The following is a 16001-nucleotide window of genomic DNA, read 5'->3' on the forward strand; positions in this document are numbered from 1 at the left end:
CCAAATTTCTGGCATGTTTCCTCTTCGCATTGGGTAGACCAGGCTGAAGCGATGCGGGTAGATCGGGCCAAAGTGATGTGGGCACACTGGGCCAAAACAACACGGGCTGGCCCCTTACATTTTCCCAGATGGTCCCGCAGGCTGGATCTGACCACATCACAGCCAGATCTGGCCTGCGGGTCTTGTGTTTGACACCCCTGTATTAGGATAAGTAAGTACGCTCACACTACTGCACTGTAGCACATAAAGGTGATTTTGGACTGTTTGGACCTTCCTGCTGGTCATCTTATTCTTCTCTTTATCCCATCTTTCTCAGGCTTTGATTTTACTGCAATTACAGGTTTCATTTGATCAGACCTGCATCGTGAGATGCTACAAATATTTCCAGTCTAACCTAGTAAAATAATTCTTGTGAAGTTATATCGGTAAAGTAATGGACATTAAGCAGCTCTTCTGGCAATCTTTTGGTGATAATACTGAGGAAACAACACTGTGCTTGCATTTTCCTTTCTTTTTGGCAGATTTGCTTGTGAACGAATAACAAAGACATTGTACTATTTTGCTTGCTTTCAGAACAACCTCGTTAAATATTGATTTCTGTCTCTAATAGCATAAAATGAAGATATATATTTGTATCATTTGATTATGACATTATGGATGAAATTTACATTTCCTGAGCCTGCTAGTAGAAAAAAATGCATTCAGTTTTAATGATTCCAATATATTAATATATTAAATATATTTAATATATTTAATGATTCCAATATATTAAATGAAGGATACAGACAAAAATGCCTGGAGATGCATTCGGCGTTTTTGGAGTTAATTTATTCTTTTAGCACATAAATTTATATAAAAAATAGTTTTGAGCGATACACTGTACTGCATTAGCAATAGACAAGATCATACAGCATATTTTTTTCTCTTATCATCTGCAGAGTCTTCCTGAACCTGAATCATTAGAGAGATTTTCAGGGGATGAGGGGGGGAAACACCAAGCACAGAGGGCTATATTTTACAGAACTGTAATTTCAAGCAGGAAAAAAAAACATTGAAAATTGGGGCTTTTGCACAATCAACAAAATTCACAATGTCTAACTACTGGATTTCCAGTAAAGCGCCACTTTTCTAATAACATGCTTTGAATGTGCTGACATACACAAAAGAGCCAGTTTGATGTAGTGTTTAATGGTACCAGGCTAAAACTCAGGAGACTGTGACTCCTAATCTTGCCTTAGGCACAAAGCCAGCTGAATTACTCTGGGCCAGTCATTCCTTTCTCAGCTTTAGGAAGAAGGCAAAGGCAAACCAGATCCAAAAAAATTGACTTGAAGGCATCAAACATGTACGCACACATGCACAGCACAGATACATAGAATTTATAAAGTAAGGTTTGGTGTAGATTTTATAAGTTAAGTAACCCAAATTCTCATCTATGCAGTCTTTGCTAAAATGTCTTGTATTCTTTTGGCAATTCAAAACAAATGTTCACTCAAAAATATTCCAAAAATATTTTCAGTCATGAAATGAAGCAATCTATTTCCTTTCTTGAATATATTCTCACCTTGTGCAACATGCATTATAATATCTCTGATGATCCCATCTGCAATACTTACGGTTATTGCCAAATTGATTTGGCATTAAAGAGTCTGTCTGGTTACAAGATCTGAGCAGGGCAATGGACAAATGCCACTAATGGGCAGAGTACACATTCTCTGTGTGAGAAACTTCTAAAATCTCTTTAGAATACTGGAAGAATTGTTCTTTTGTTTCAGTAGAGTAGCGTGGGTGGGGTCTTCTGAAAAAAAACAAAAGACCCTGAAGTCAAGGAAAAAGAGAAAGAGAGAGGAGAGAGAAAGAATAAAAATTGCAATTACATTCCCTTCCTTTATAAAATAACAATTCCAGGATTCCTTGGGAGAAAACTTAACCTGTTTCATTATGTGCCACCAAGTATTGCTGATTCTTAACAACCACATAGATTTTCTCCATGATGATCTGTCCTTAGTTCTTCCAATGGTGCACTCATTGCCACTATAACTATCAGGTTTACAGTGGATGTGAGCTATTTAATATTACACAAAATACGTTCATATTTGACTGCAAAATAAAGAATGACTTTCCTTTGGCTCCCCTAAATAACTGGTTCTATTTTCTACAGTATTCATCACAGTTAGTTGTTCAAATAAACATTAAAAGAAGAAATACATTATGATTGAAGTTCATGCGTTCAAAGTAACCATGTCCTACTGTATTATTTGGTTGCCAAATTTAATTTAGGTCTAGACTGTATTATGCCTTGGGTGGATGATAATTTCCTGGCAAGGAAGCGGCTTGAGATACTTGATTTAGAAATCAATGCTTCTGATGATTATGTATGATCCATCATTGTTTCCTTCAGAATGATGATCTTAATGCTATAGCGTTTCTGCAGATATATTTCCTGCCATGTTAAATACTTAGCCGAATTGTTTATATACAGTACGTTCTGAAATGGAGCTTGCAATTAACAGCACATTTTTCTGGTTTGGATATTCAGTATGAGAAAGCATTTCTGCTACCAGAACCTACCCTTCCTCGGTAATATTTTCCCATCAGGAGCACAATAATTAGCAAGAAGTTTGCAGTTGTGTCTGGATAATATCAGCTCATGTCATCTACCACAATCATTCCAAAGCAAAGCTCAGGTTCCAGTCTCTCTCGCTCACACGCACTCATTCTTGTAATTGTCAGCATATTAAAAATAAATTGCTATTTCTTTGTTATGTAGGTTGCAAGAGAGCTTTTTATCATTCCAATATATAATGAAACAAATTCCAATAGAGGAAAATATTTGTAGCTCAGGGTTGAACTGGGAGTCCTTGGTGCTCTCTGAGCTTAGTTTTTCCCCCCTACAGATGTTTGGTTACCCATTTGGGTAATATCTGTGCTAGAAGGACAATCAGCTTGCCCTGCCAGTGCTGGTGGAAGTGCTTTTAGTAGTTGATTAGACTGTTGTTTATCGTTTGATTGTTTGTCTTAGTTGGTAATTCCTTGATTGGAATATTGTTTATGACTTGGTGTTAATCTCTTTATCTGGATGCCGATTGCTGGCAAGGAGGTGTTGTGGACTTTTAGCTTATTGATTACTCTTTTGGACAGTAAGTAGATATTTTTTATTTCTATGTCCCTGTTGATGGCTGAAACCATGTGATTGTAATAGTCCATTGGTTGTTTGTGAGATGTTTTTGATGTATGGCAGTGTTATTCATTTCATACTTTGGTTTGGTTGTGTTGTAGTGGGTTGAATTGCCAGACGCTTTTGTAAGGATGTTGTATAGATGATCTGTTTCCTTTTTCTGATATTCAAGGATGCTTCAGTGTGTTTGTGCTCGTCAAAATAGTGTTCTTACATAATGTTTCTTGTGGGAGGTTTGGTTGTTACTTTGGTAGTGGAGCACTTGATTAATGTGGGTGGTTTTATAATAATTTGTGTTTGTAATTTGCTGACCTTGCCTCTGTTGGTGAGGTTATCCAGGAAGGATAGATGGGGGCGGGGTGTTCCTTCCCTTGTCAATTTTATTCCTTGAAAATGTTGATAGTTTCATGTGCCTTCTCTATTTGTTCGTGTTTTATTATGACAAAAGTGTTGTTTACATACCGGAACCATACTTTGGGTTGTATACATAGGAATGCTATAGTTTCTAGGCATTACATTATGATTTTTGTTGTGAGTCCTCAGAGTGGTGATCCCATGAGTGTTCCTCTGGTTTGTTGGTATATTTGTCCATCAAACTGAAAACAAGTGGTAAGGCATTAGTCGATAAGGTCCATGATTGTGGGTATTTTAATCTTAATGTATTTGATTAGGTCGGGTGTATTGTGCAGTAGTGCTGTCATGGATTCTTGATCTCATCTTCTGAAACTCATTTCTCCCTACCTGCTAAATAGCATCTAGACAATGATCATTTATACCATACTAAATTTGTTAGTTTTTAATAGTGTAGTCTACTGTGTGTATATTCAGAAATAATTATTAAATTCAGTAATATTTAGACTTAGCTAAGAATTTCCACAATTGTAACCTCAATTTATCATAGAGTTTTAGTTCAGCATATCTAAACAGGATGCCCTTCAGATATGTTTATAACTTCAAAGGGCAATTCCATTGTCTTTGGTGGGCATCAGAAGGAAAGGGGCTGCCCTTGCAACAAGATTTTATCCATTCTTCAAGAAGAATCTGCTTTGACTGTCTTTTGAGCAGAAAGGAGAGATCTAAAGTGGAATAGACAAGTTATCTTAGTTGTCTGTAGCTTATATTTAATCAGCTTCAAAATCCATCAGTAGCACTTGGATGAAGCTCAGTGGAAGAAAAATTACCCGGAAAGCATTAGATAAGATCTGAAAGTTGTATAAACAATCGACTGTGATATTGCAGTTCAGTGAAATCAATTTGGCAGATCTTGAGAACAGTATGCTTCATAATAATATTGCTGACTGTACTTCTTTCTGGTATGCACTAATTATATTGGCTTTTTGGAACAGAATATCAAATTATTGGACTCTTTAAAAACAACAATGCAAGATGAGTTCTCTCTTGAAAGGCAGATGGCAATTTTTATTTCTTTCTTTATTAGATTTTGGAGTGTATGATGACTAAAAGCTGGTAAGGAAGCAGCAGCAGCACAGAAATAATTGTTTATTTTGTCTTGCTGGTTGGTTTGTCACATCATGCCAAAGTGTTTTTTTATATGTTGTTCAACCTTTTGTTTTTCTTTCGATTGCCAGGGAACTCACTTCATTTTTAAAAAGTTCTTTGCTAATGAGAGTTTCTGACTCTTTAGGCGGGTTGTACCCTAAATGTTTGCATGAATGTGGGCCCAGTATATACCTTTTTTCTCAGATATCACAATACAAGGGATGCTGCCGCTCTTGGAGTGAATGAAGGTGAAAGCAAAGAGTCCTTCACATTGATGTGACTCCTGGGTATTACATAGATGCATTCATATAGTTTTCTTGGCAACGGTACAGAAATGCTTTGCTATTGATTTCTTCCGGGAATAGAGAATTATTTTCAGTTAATTCTTTGAACCGCCACTAGATCGTTCAGATCGTTGCCAAATGCTCCACTTTGCCTATTCACACTATGCTGAAATATAGGAGAGGAAAGGCACGAATGTCTACTATAGTTGCTTCGATAACCTGTGTGCCCCAGGCCTGGTTCTTTATTTTTGAGTATGTTATTTCAGTCAGAGTTGCATATAGACCTAAATAATGCTTAGTTTCAGCTTCCCTCCTAGCAGCGGACATTAGAAGCCCATTCAGAAAACAGATCACATCTCTTCCTTCCTTCGGTAAGGAAGCTATAACAGAGCATGTTTGCCTGTCCTGCTGCTGGTCTTATAGATCATCTGAAACCTTCCAGAACATACTAAGTGGGAGTTTAATATACAAAATGGAGCTTCCTTTCTTTCCCTCCCCTTCCTCCCCTTCCTATAACTCAGTAGATTTAATAAGAATTTCAGTGAAAATGTTTTATTGGAGGAACCTAAAATGAATTGTTAAATGTCAGATGAAAAAGGATATATGTCATATAATAAGGCTAAAAAACACTTTTTACAGTCCTCTTATGAATTTAAATTTTTTAGTTATTTGCACAATAAATACCTGAGTTTGTATACAAGCTAAACATTTTTTTCCAAAAAAAATTGTTTTCTTAGGTGCAACATCCAAAGGTAACAATAGGCATTGAAAAAATTCATTTCAAAACAAAGATTGCTTTAATAAAAGCTATGTAATTTCAGTAAATTCACATGGCCCCCAAACAATTCCCCGCCTTGTGTTTTCAAGTACTGTTGATATAGACCTTATTCTTGTACTACATAATTGTATAGGTGCCCCCTTGTCTAATGTGTCTTCTTGCTTCCTTCCCTCCTGTATTTGCAGACCACTTAAATACATTCTAGGAGCATAATTAGGAAAAAGCAAGGCAATAGGAGGCTATTACCAGTATATCACAAGATGCCTGTCCGGAAGCAGCAGATATAATTGGATAGAATGTTGATATAATTCTTCAAAAAGCTCCGGACTAGAAACAGCATGATGCTTGATTTTATAAAATTAGAGTAAGATTGAGGCTTTAAAAAGAAGAATTGATCCCTATGCCTTTTTACATTGATTGTCCATGATTGTACATCATTGTTTGGCTCCAGAAAGCATAGTGTAGATTATCTGACACATAAGAGTAGAAAACCAGGTTAGGGACAAACATAGTTCCCTAATCTAACAGATAACAGATAATCAGAGTTGGAAGGGACAGTGTAGGTCATCTAATCCAACTCCCCACCCAAGCGGGAGACCCTACACCATTTCTGACAAATGGCAGTCCAATCTCTTCTTGAAAGTCCCAAGTGATGGCGCTCCCACAACTTCCGAGGACAAGCTGTTCCATTGATTGATTGTTCTCACTGTCAGAAAGTTTCTCCTTATTTCCAGGTTAAATCTCTCCTTGTTCAGTTTCCATCCATTATTCCTTGTCTGGCCTTCGGGTGCTTTAGAAAATAGCTTGACCCCTTCCTCTCTGTGGCAGCCCCTCAAATATTGGAACACTGCTATCATGTCTCCCCTGGTCCTTCTCTTCACTCTTAAGCTATTATTTTTTCTGCATTTGTATAGTTTACAGCATCATAATCTGCTCGAAGAACTTGAAGGCCAGAAGTTGAATATTTAATCACCTGAAGGCCTAACATATATGACATGAACTAGATATGTGAATGATTAAATGGATGCTCAAGTAAATAAGTCCTTTACACTACAAGCTGTGTCATGGGATGCATTGTAGAGAAACACATATTGAAATATAATTTACTTTCAGCTGCTTCAGTCATCATATATTGAAGCATAATTCAACTGCCACACTATCAAATATTGAAGAGCAAATGGCCCAAGTTCACCCAGTTGGCCTTGTGCCTAAGGTGCAAATAGAACCCATAGTTTCCAAATTTATAGCCTGGTGTAACTTGCACCAAAGTGGCTCTTATTTTAACTTGCAGTTATTTCTAGTATTTTCAGTGAGACTTTAGAAATGATGAAATTTTCTTTGAGAAGATGGGATGTTGAAAATTATAACCAAAGTATTATATGGAACAGGAGAAACTGGCATGAAAACAAGTAGATAAAGAATGTTGAGAGGAGCGGAGGCTAAAGTCATATGAAAGCTAGATAACCTTCAAGTAAGAAAGGTAATTTCAGAGAGTAGAACATTAGAAGGCAGGTTTAATGTACTGTATATATTATGCACTATGACCTTTCGAAAAGAAATAAAAATGGAATAGGATTCATTATTTATAATCTGCCTTTTCTCTGTCTTGCCTTTTCTTTATCGCAGTTCCTGTGTGGTAGGTTGGGATAAGAGAAAATACTCAGTCATCCACCCAGCTCTGGATTGAGAAGGAACATGAATCAGGATTATGTGGCATGTGTAGCTTGTTATAGCTAATGTGATAGAGACATCCTTTTCTGGAAAACATTTTCTAGATAGACATCTTTTTCCAGGCCCTTGCTAAATATTTTTGAGAAGGGCTCAGAAATTACAACAAATCCTGGCCAAAGCTTTCATATACCCATCCAGCACTAACAGTGAATCCAAGAGGATCCTTGGGTTATAGGTCTACTGTTTCAGATGTAGCCTCTTTCTCTTAAGGTAACAATAGGGCTAACAGATAGCCATAACTAACCAACAATCCCTGCTAAGATGCAGCTTTAGACTTCTTTGTTCTCAACTTTCAAAGATGATCCAGGAAGATAGTTTGATGGGTAGCATTGAAGAGAGCTAAGAAATCTCATAAGGCCATGCAGGGTGCATTATCCAAATTCCAACAAAAGTAATCCACTTGAATGACAATGCCATTTCTATCCTGTGCCAGATTGGACCCTGATTGAAAGTGGTCTAGATAACCTACTTCTTTTAGTCTAGAGCATTCTAATTTTCCACCATCCTCCTAAAAACCTTCCATCAAATGAGGGATTGGAGATTGGGTAATACATAGTTTTCATATACCCACCCAGCAGTAACAGTGGATCGAGAAGGATCCTTGGGTTACAGACCTGTAGTTATTAATTTTTCACATCCTTTTTCAAGACTGCAGGACTCACCATCTCTCAAAAGGAAGTGTGGCATCCAGGGGTCAGATCCTACTGGCATAACAACCGGTTTGGTGAGCACTCAGCTGTGCCGCGCAAAGCAACTAAGATTGCTTTAGCAGGGAATAAAGGACAGCCTAGAGCCCGCCCGGGTGGGTGAACCCAACCAAAGAAAAGAAGATCTTCAGAGCGAACCGGTTTGGTATCAGCTGATCTTCAGAGCTACCGGTTCTATAGAACTGGGCTGAACCGGTAGAATCCCACCCCTGGTGGCATCTTTTCGACCCAGCTTGACAAGAGCAAAGATCTTCTTTCCTCTGTAATAGCACACCTATTACTAGTATTGTGCAAAAACCAATTTACTTTCATTGGAGCCAAATCTTTTATTTTCTAGTCACTTTTTGAAATTGCCTATTAACTATTCTAAACTTATTCAATAGAATCAGAACAACAGATTTAAAAAGTCTTTTTTTGTGGTGAGTTTGTCTACAACCCGAACAAAAGAAAAATTAATTAAAAACTGAAGAACTTAAAGAATTTGAAATAAGCAAAAAAGCTAAATAAGATTTTGATCTAAGAAAGCTATAAATGAAATAAGAGTCCAGATAAATTGAAAACATTGACCTTTACTATGAGATTTTTGGGAATTAATTATAGATAATTATTTCTCATGGAAAATAGACTTGTTTTGGTTAACCTGGCAAGTGTGAATCATAATAAAAGATGAGTGATAATTTTAGAAACTAGATACTACAAGGACTAAAGATTTTAAGCAGAAGAAAAAAAGAGTACATGCTACGATTTGGATGACAGATTGCAGGAGCCACTTAATTGGAGGATAAATTCATTAATTACCAATGCAATTTTTCCTATTGTATCTCTCTCTGTCTTCTACCAAGATGGGTTTTTTTCCTGAAGCATGACTCTTTTTTTTTGCATTTGCATTTGCAAAGTACAAATAATATACTCAGCACAGGAAAAATTACTGTTGGGACCACTGCTGTGCCCAGCAGTGTTTGTTTTGCTGTGGTTGATTGAAACATTTTTGTTAAATATTTTGGCTCTTCTTGATTGGCATCCCACTGTGCTCAACCCTGACCTGCTCTAACCTGCCCAAAATTGTGCTTTCTGTACCTCTTCTACATACTTTTTGTAGGAGAATGCTTTAGGTGGGAATACTATGCAATCTGGAATGTTGGGCTGAAAACAAAATGCAGTCTGCATATAACTTTAAGTGTGGAATATGGAGCAGGTTTGGGGAGAGTCGAAGTAAGTACCACAATCTTCTGTACTTGAGATTAGGAAAAGAGAGAGGAGTATGAAAGAATATTAAATGTTTTTTATTTCTACTTGTAAAATGGTAAGGTGATGAAATGTTGTTGGAAGTGGCTGTTCCCTGTTTTACATAACATTCAAATCTAGACATCATGTGTGATTATAATTTTATGGGATAAAATAAAGAATGAGCTAACCAGTATAATGTATTCCTGCAAGTCTGTTGCCAGATTGAATCAAAAGAGAAAAAAAAAAAGAATTAAGTCAAAATCTCTACTCTTAAAACTGAATCTTTCATATTAAAGAATAAAGTTACTTATGCATAATACATTTATGGAGTATTTAAGAAGCTGAATAACAGCAAGTTTATCATATGAAAACTAGGGGAAAGTAAGTAGAAGGAAATAAACCACATAACTGGAAAGGGAGACATTTAGATTAGTGTATTAAAATTTGGTCAGGTTTTTTTTTCTTTTTTTATCATAGTTCTGCACAGTTTTTTGCTACATCAATTTTCTTGGGGCTTATACTACCTATGAGCAATATAAACAGCTACTTTGTGTTGAAGTGTTCCTCATGAGTCTTTTCAGGATGTCCTGCCCCTTGAAGATAAATGGATGTTGGCTTGGGGATTAGGCCATTATTATAGCGTTTTCCTAGCCTTTAACTGTATCTGGAATAGTATTCCCAGATGGTTCGCTTGGGCTGTATTTTTAGAAAACTTTTTGATGCCAGAATGACTATAAAATTTATTTTTCTGGACCTTTTAAAATGGTCCCTCGATTAGATATAAAGATATTATATATAAAATTAGGTATAAAGTACAGTTTACCCATCTAAATTTTAATTTAATTACTCAATTATTTTATATATGTTATTGCATATTTCCTTTTTTTAAAAAGTGATTAGTTTTCCTGAAGGATGTTGCTAAAGAGACCACTGTAAATAGAAATATAATAACACCATTTGAAGTCTATGTTCAAAGAAAGCAAAGTTGAGATTTCAATGAAAGGCACCTACCAGAAGCAGTAATCATGACCCCTCGTTGACACAACTAGACCAATTTCAGATATTGTGCTATTGGTGAAACCTTTCCACTGGTGAGGGTTTGACTTTAAATTTTAATCCTTCTTCAGTTTGCTGAAAATTGTAATCAGAATGCCTGGAATGATGTATGAAATTAATCCCATATGTATTGGAATATGGATCAGGGGTCTTCAAACTTGACAGCTTTAAGACTTGTGGACTTCAACTCTCAGAATCCCTCCTCCAGTCATGTTAGCTCAGGAATTCAAGTCCACAAGTCTTAAACTTGCCAAGTTTGAAGACCCTTGAGATTTTTGGGCTCCTGTGCCCAAAACTGTGCATGCACAAAGGCAATGCGCCCCCCCATGCCCTCTACACATGCGCGTGCAATACCCCACCCCACCCCACCCCTGCCACCCCCTTACCTGCACTGCGCCTCACAGCAGTGCATTTTCAGCTATTTTTTGGGGGAAAAGGAAGTGACGAAACAAGGCTAGTTTTTGGCCTGCAAAGCTTGCAGAAGCCTTCCTCAAGCCTTTGGGAGATCAAAAAAGTTCTCAAACCTCAAAAAAATCAGCTGTGCCATAGGTTCGCCATCACGGATATAGATCATGAACATATGGGGAAACACTTTAAAAGCTACATGTTGCAGGGGAAAGCATTAGGAATTATAAGAAATAAATAATTTTATTAGATAGATAGATAGATAGATAGATAGATAGATAGATAGATAGATAGATAGATAGATAGATAGATAGATAAAATCTTTGGCCATCATGTTAATTACTTCTTTTTAAAACATGTTTTTAGAAAAAGAAGAACTTTCAAATACTTTATTACCAGAAGCTCTACTCTCTTTGCCTTATCTTTTCTGAAGTGGCTTCTTTTGAACTGCAAATAAATACAGCTTACTGGCTTTTGGTTTCAGCAATGTTATGAATTGCAAGTTTATTATGGTTTTATATCAGTGATTAAATAGGGACTTCAGAGAGGAACAAAGATAAGAAAAGCCCCTTGACTAAGGTTCTTTTCTATGCAGTGTTCTTGGAAGGGTAGCATAAGAGCTTGTGTTACCCTTCTTCCAAGATGGTTTGTTGTTGTGTTTCTACTTTCCAGTCTATCCGGTAGCCTGGCAATTCCGAAGTGACCCCCCTCCTTCTAGTATTAATCATAGTTTATCTTATTCTGCTTCTGAGCTCAGACAAAGTCAGCAAAGTGATGCTCTCTTAGCTTTATGTCCACTGTGTTATTAAATACATGATATCCTGTGCCAGTTGCACCTCCAATGAATTGCCAATCTATATCATTGAAATAATATGTGTGTGCATCTTTACAGGAGCTTTACAATATCCTGTTTGAATGCTTTAATATTAAACCTGAAATCAGGAAAACAATATAATACAGATAATCCTTGCTTAGTGATGTACTGTTATGATGACAGCAACTGCCGCCCAGCTACTTACATCCTGTTTCCATAGTTCTGGCTACTGCATCTACCCCTTTGGTCCCAGGGGACAGCTACTGGAGCACTTTCATGGGCAATTTATGACTTTGGGACTGGTTTACAGCAAAAAAAAAAAAAAACCTCCCAAAGGAATACATGGATTCACTTAAGGACCATGCTTAATGACTGTGTCAAAGAAATATTTTGAAATTAGATCTGGTCTAACTTACGACCATCATGACTTACAAGGGGAATTCCATTAAAGCCATAAGTCAAGGAGTACCTGTATAATATTAGGGGGAGTTTTAGGTAGAAAAACTTTCAAGAACTACATCGATAGCACTTTCTCCAATATTTTGGCTAGCATGCCCTGAGAGGCTGCACAGATTTCCCATGTCACTGAATGGCCTTAGGTGTGCTTGAATGGGACATGGAAATATAAAAGTGTTTTTAAAAAACTATACATCTTTTTCTGCATGGAATGATTCTCAACCTTTTTACGAAGCAGCATGGCTGCTAATGTAATAACTACATTGGAGTGGATCAGAAGTGGTATTCAGCAGGTTCTGACCAGTTCTGGAGAACCAGTAGCGGAAATTATGAGTAATTTGGAGAACTGGCAAATACTACCTCTGACTGGCCCCGCCCCCATCTGTTGTCTGCCTCCCAAGTCCCAGCTGATTGGCTGGGTCTTCTTTTGTTGCTTTGCACAGGAGAACGGAGCTGGAAAGCAGGTTAGTGGGGTGGGGAGGGAATGGGGATTTTGAAGTAACCTTCTCCTGCCATGCCCACCAAGCCACGCCCATAGAACCGGTAGTTAAAAAGTTTGAATCCCACCACTTGGAGTGGATTGCTGTACTGTAAGTAAGGTTGCCATGTGTAATGTGCCAATTTTTTTACCTTTGGTAATGCCAGTAAAGAATCATGGGAACTACTGTGCAATAAAAATAGATTGTAAAAATGGGAAAGGCTGTTATTGTGATAAATAAATATGAATGTGTTTGTAGTGGTGCCATCCATTCCAATGTAGTTTGAATACAGCAATGCTGAATGTTTCTTTAGAACAGTGGTTCTCAAACATTTTGGTCCCAGAACCCTTTACATTCTTAAAAATTATTGAGGGCCCCAAAGAGCTTTCGTTTATGTAGATTGTATGTACAGGTAGTCCTCGGCTTACAACAGTTCATTTAGTGACCGTTTGAAGTTACATCATCATTGAAAAAAGTGACTTATGACTGTTTTACGACCATTTTTAGCATCTCCATGGTCACGTGATTTATGTTCGGATGTAAATCCTGTGCTTGACAACTGACTCACATTTATGACAGTTGCAGTGTACCAGAGTCATGTGATCACCTTTTGTGACCTTCTGACAAGCAACGAGAAAACCAGATTCACTTAACAACCGTGTTACTCATTTAACAACTGCAGTGATTCACTTAACAAAAGTAAAATGGGGCAAAACTCATTTAACAAATTTTTCACTTAGCAACATAAATGTTGGGCTCAATTGTGACCATAAATCAAGGACTGCCTGTATTAATATTTACTGTATCAGAAATTAAAACTAAGCTTTTTAAAAAGATTTATTGGACTTTGCAGACACACACACCCCCCGAGACCGCTCAGGGGTCCCGAGATCATGCTTTGGGAACAGCTGCCCGAGAATATCTTAGATATATCTTACATTAGACCTCCTAATTCCACAGGGGCTGTTTTCTGTTACACCCAAAGGGCTGAAAATTCAATGCTAGATTATGTGTTTACTGAAACCTTAACACCTGCTCCCAGTCAAGAGAAGGCCAGTTATTTTTTTAGCAGATGCAGCTCATCTGTTTTCAGTCATAGAACTTGTGATTTCCCCAGAGTGTTCCTGAACTACAGCTCCTTGCTTTCTGTGCCAGTGGTGGGATTCAATTTTTTTTTTACTACCGGTTCTATGGGCATAGCTTGCTGGGTGTGGTGTGGCTTGGTGGGTGTGGCAGGGAAAGGTTACTGCAAAACCCCCATTCCCTCCCCACCCAACTAACCTGCTTTCCAGCTCCGTTCTCCTGTGCAGGGCAACAAAAGATCAGCTGGGAATCGGGAGGCAGAGAATAGATGGGGGCGGGGCCAGTCAGAGGTGGTACTTGCCGGTTCCCCCAAACTACTCAAAATTTCTGCTACTGGTTCTCCAGAACCAGTCAGAACCTGCTGAATTCCACCTCTGTTCTGTGCCACTGGCCATCTGACTGGGATTGCTAGAAATTGTAATCCAGCATTATGTAGAACACTGTCCCTCAATTTTGCCAACTATAAGATGCATGGACTTCACACACCTTAAAGGTATCAAGATGGAGGAATGCAGATCAAGGAAGATATATGTTGCCATTCTGTGCCTCATCCTAATTCATGTACTGATAGTCCTTGACTTACAACCATTCGTTTAACAATGGTTCAAAGTTACTCTGGCCTCGGGAAAAAATGATTTATAACTTATGATCCTCTCATGACCACTCCACAATCATATGATTGCAGTTTGGACGTGGCAACTGGCTCAGATTTATGCCTGGTTGCAGTCAGGCGATTCCAATGGGCAACTTTCCCAGCCAGTTTCCGACGAAAAAATGTCAATTGAGGAAACTGGATTCGCTTAACAAATACACGACTTGCTTCATGAGCACATAAGTGATCCGCTTAACAACTCAGCAAAAAATAATCATAAACTTGGGTCCAATCACATGGTGATCATATGACTGCACCGACTCACGACAGAAATTTTGGTCCCAATTGTAGTCAAAAACTACCTGTAAATGAAGGGTTGGCATTGATTATCTCAGGGAGAAAAAAACAGAGATTGTATTGATATGGTTAATTCATTTATTTTTCTTTTCTCTCTTCATTTTAGTATCTGAAAACACTAAAGTACCAGATAAAAAAGCTGCCTCATCCAGCCGGCCCTCTTCTGCCCTTTTAGGGCAGGGCACTAATCCTGCAGGACCCAAGACAGGTATTATAGTAACTTAACTCTTCCCAGTGTTTTCCATGAACTGGAATGTGACAGGATTGTTATATTTTAAAGCACCATCATTCTATAAATTTTAAATATTGCTGTTTTAGTTCCATTTCAAGTATGCTGTTTTGTATGTAAATTGTTTGCTGATTTTTAATCCACTTACCGTGGGCATTGTTATTGCTTTATTTTAAGTAATTCAGCAGACTGTTGCAAGATTGTTATTAGGAAGACAACAATACATAAGCATAGTAAATACAGTCAATAGATATTACTATTTGAAATAGTACGACATTTTATTTGCCCTGCAACTGTCTTCATGCTTGTTATTGAATTGATGATTCTAAACAGAAAAAAGATAACGTAAGTGCCTGCCTTACTGATTACTCTCTCATTTGTGTGTCCCTGCAAAAAACTAGCAGCTAGCAGCTATGGCAGTAGAAGAAAAAATACCATTAGCTGTGAATTCTGAAAAATAATATATTTAGAACCCAGTGTTTTGGAGAGAATAATTCATGTATCCTATGAGAAAAAAAGTGAATACATACTACCTTATTTTAGTATAAGAAGTAATTCTTATAGTGTTATATGTAGTCCTCAACTTACAACAATTTTGTGACCATTCAAAGTTACAACAGCACTTACAGCCGTCATTAAAGAGCTGTGGTGGCACAGTGGTTAGAATGCAGTACTGCAGACTACTTCTGCTGACTGCCAGCTGCCATGAGTTCAGTCCTGACTGGTTCAAGGTTGACTCAGCCTTCCATTCTTCTGAAGTCGGTAAAATGAGGAGCCAAATTGTTGGGGGCAATATGTTCTGTAAACTGCTTAGAGAGAACTGTAAAAGCACTGTGAAGCTGTATATAAGTCTAAGTGCTACTGCTATTGTTCTGTCGCCAGTAAAGAGACTCGCAGACCGGAGTTGAATTCAGCTCTTTAATAATAACAGTAACTTCAACTGCAGCAGCCCTTTTTATAGCGGCTGCTCCATGGCTCGCAACCAATGACATTTAGTTAAACTTCCCGCCACTATTGGTGGCCAATCAGGTACTAACGTTACTAACCAATCGTATCGTTGCTTCTGTTAATCAACAGGAACATCGCCCTAGAAGTCTCTATTTAAATACACTACAGCTATTACAT

General features: G+C 37.7%; 1 protein-coding gene across 6 annotated transcripts in view; it reads left to right on the top strand.

Moving 5' to 3' along the window:
• The window catches only part of MAP7 (microtubule associated protein 7), a 100702-nt gene that overhangs the window by 46324 nt on the left and 38377 nt on the right, over positions 1-16001 (top strand). For 5 of the 6 annotated variants that reach the window (XM_087971275.1, XM_087971268.1, XM_026666157.2 and 2 more), the window contains exon 2: positions 14754-14855. In XM_087971275.1, coding sequence (XP_087827401.1) covers positions 14754-14855 — 102 coding nt within the window. Of the gene's footprint in view, positions 1-7447; positions 9391-14753; positions 14856-16001 lie in introns of those variants that run through there. The other variant, XM_087971280.1, reaches the window with a different exon arrangement.

Source organism: Notechis scutatus, chromosome 1 (assembly GCF_049901735.1).
Source record: "Notechis scutatus isolate UNSWTSFEM ecotype Mainland chromosome 1, rNotScu1.2, whole genome shotgun sequence".
NCBI lineage: Eukaryota > Metazoa > Chordata > Lepidosauria > Squamata > Elapidae > Notechis > Notechis scutatus.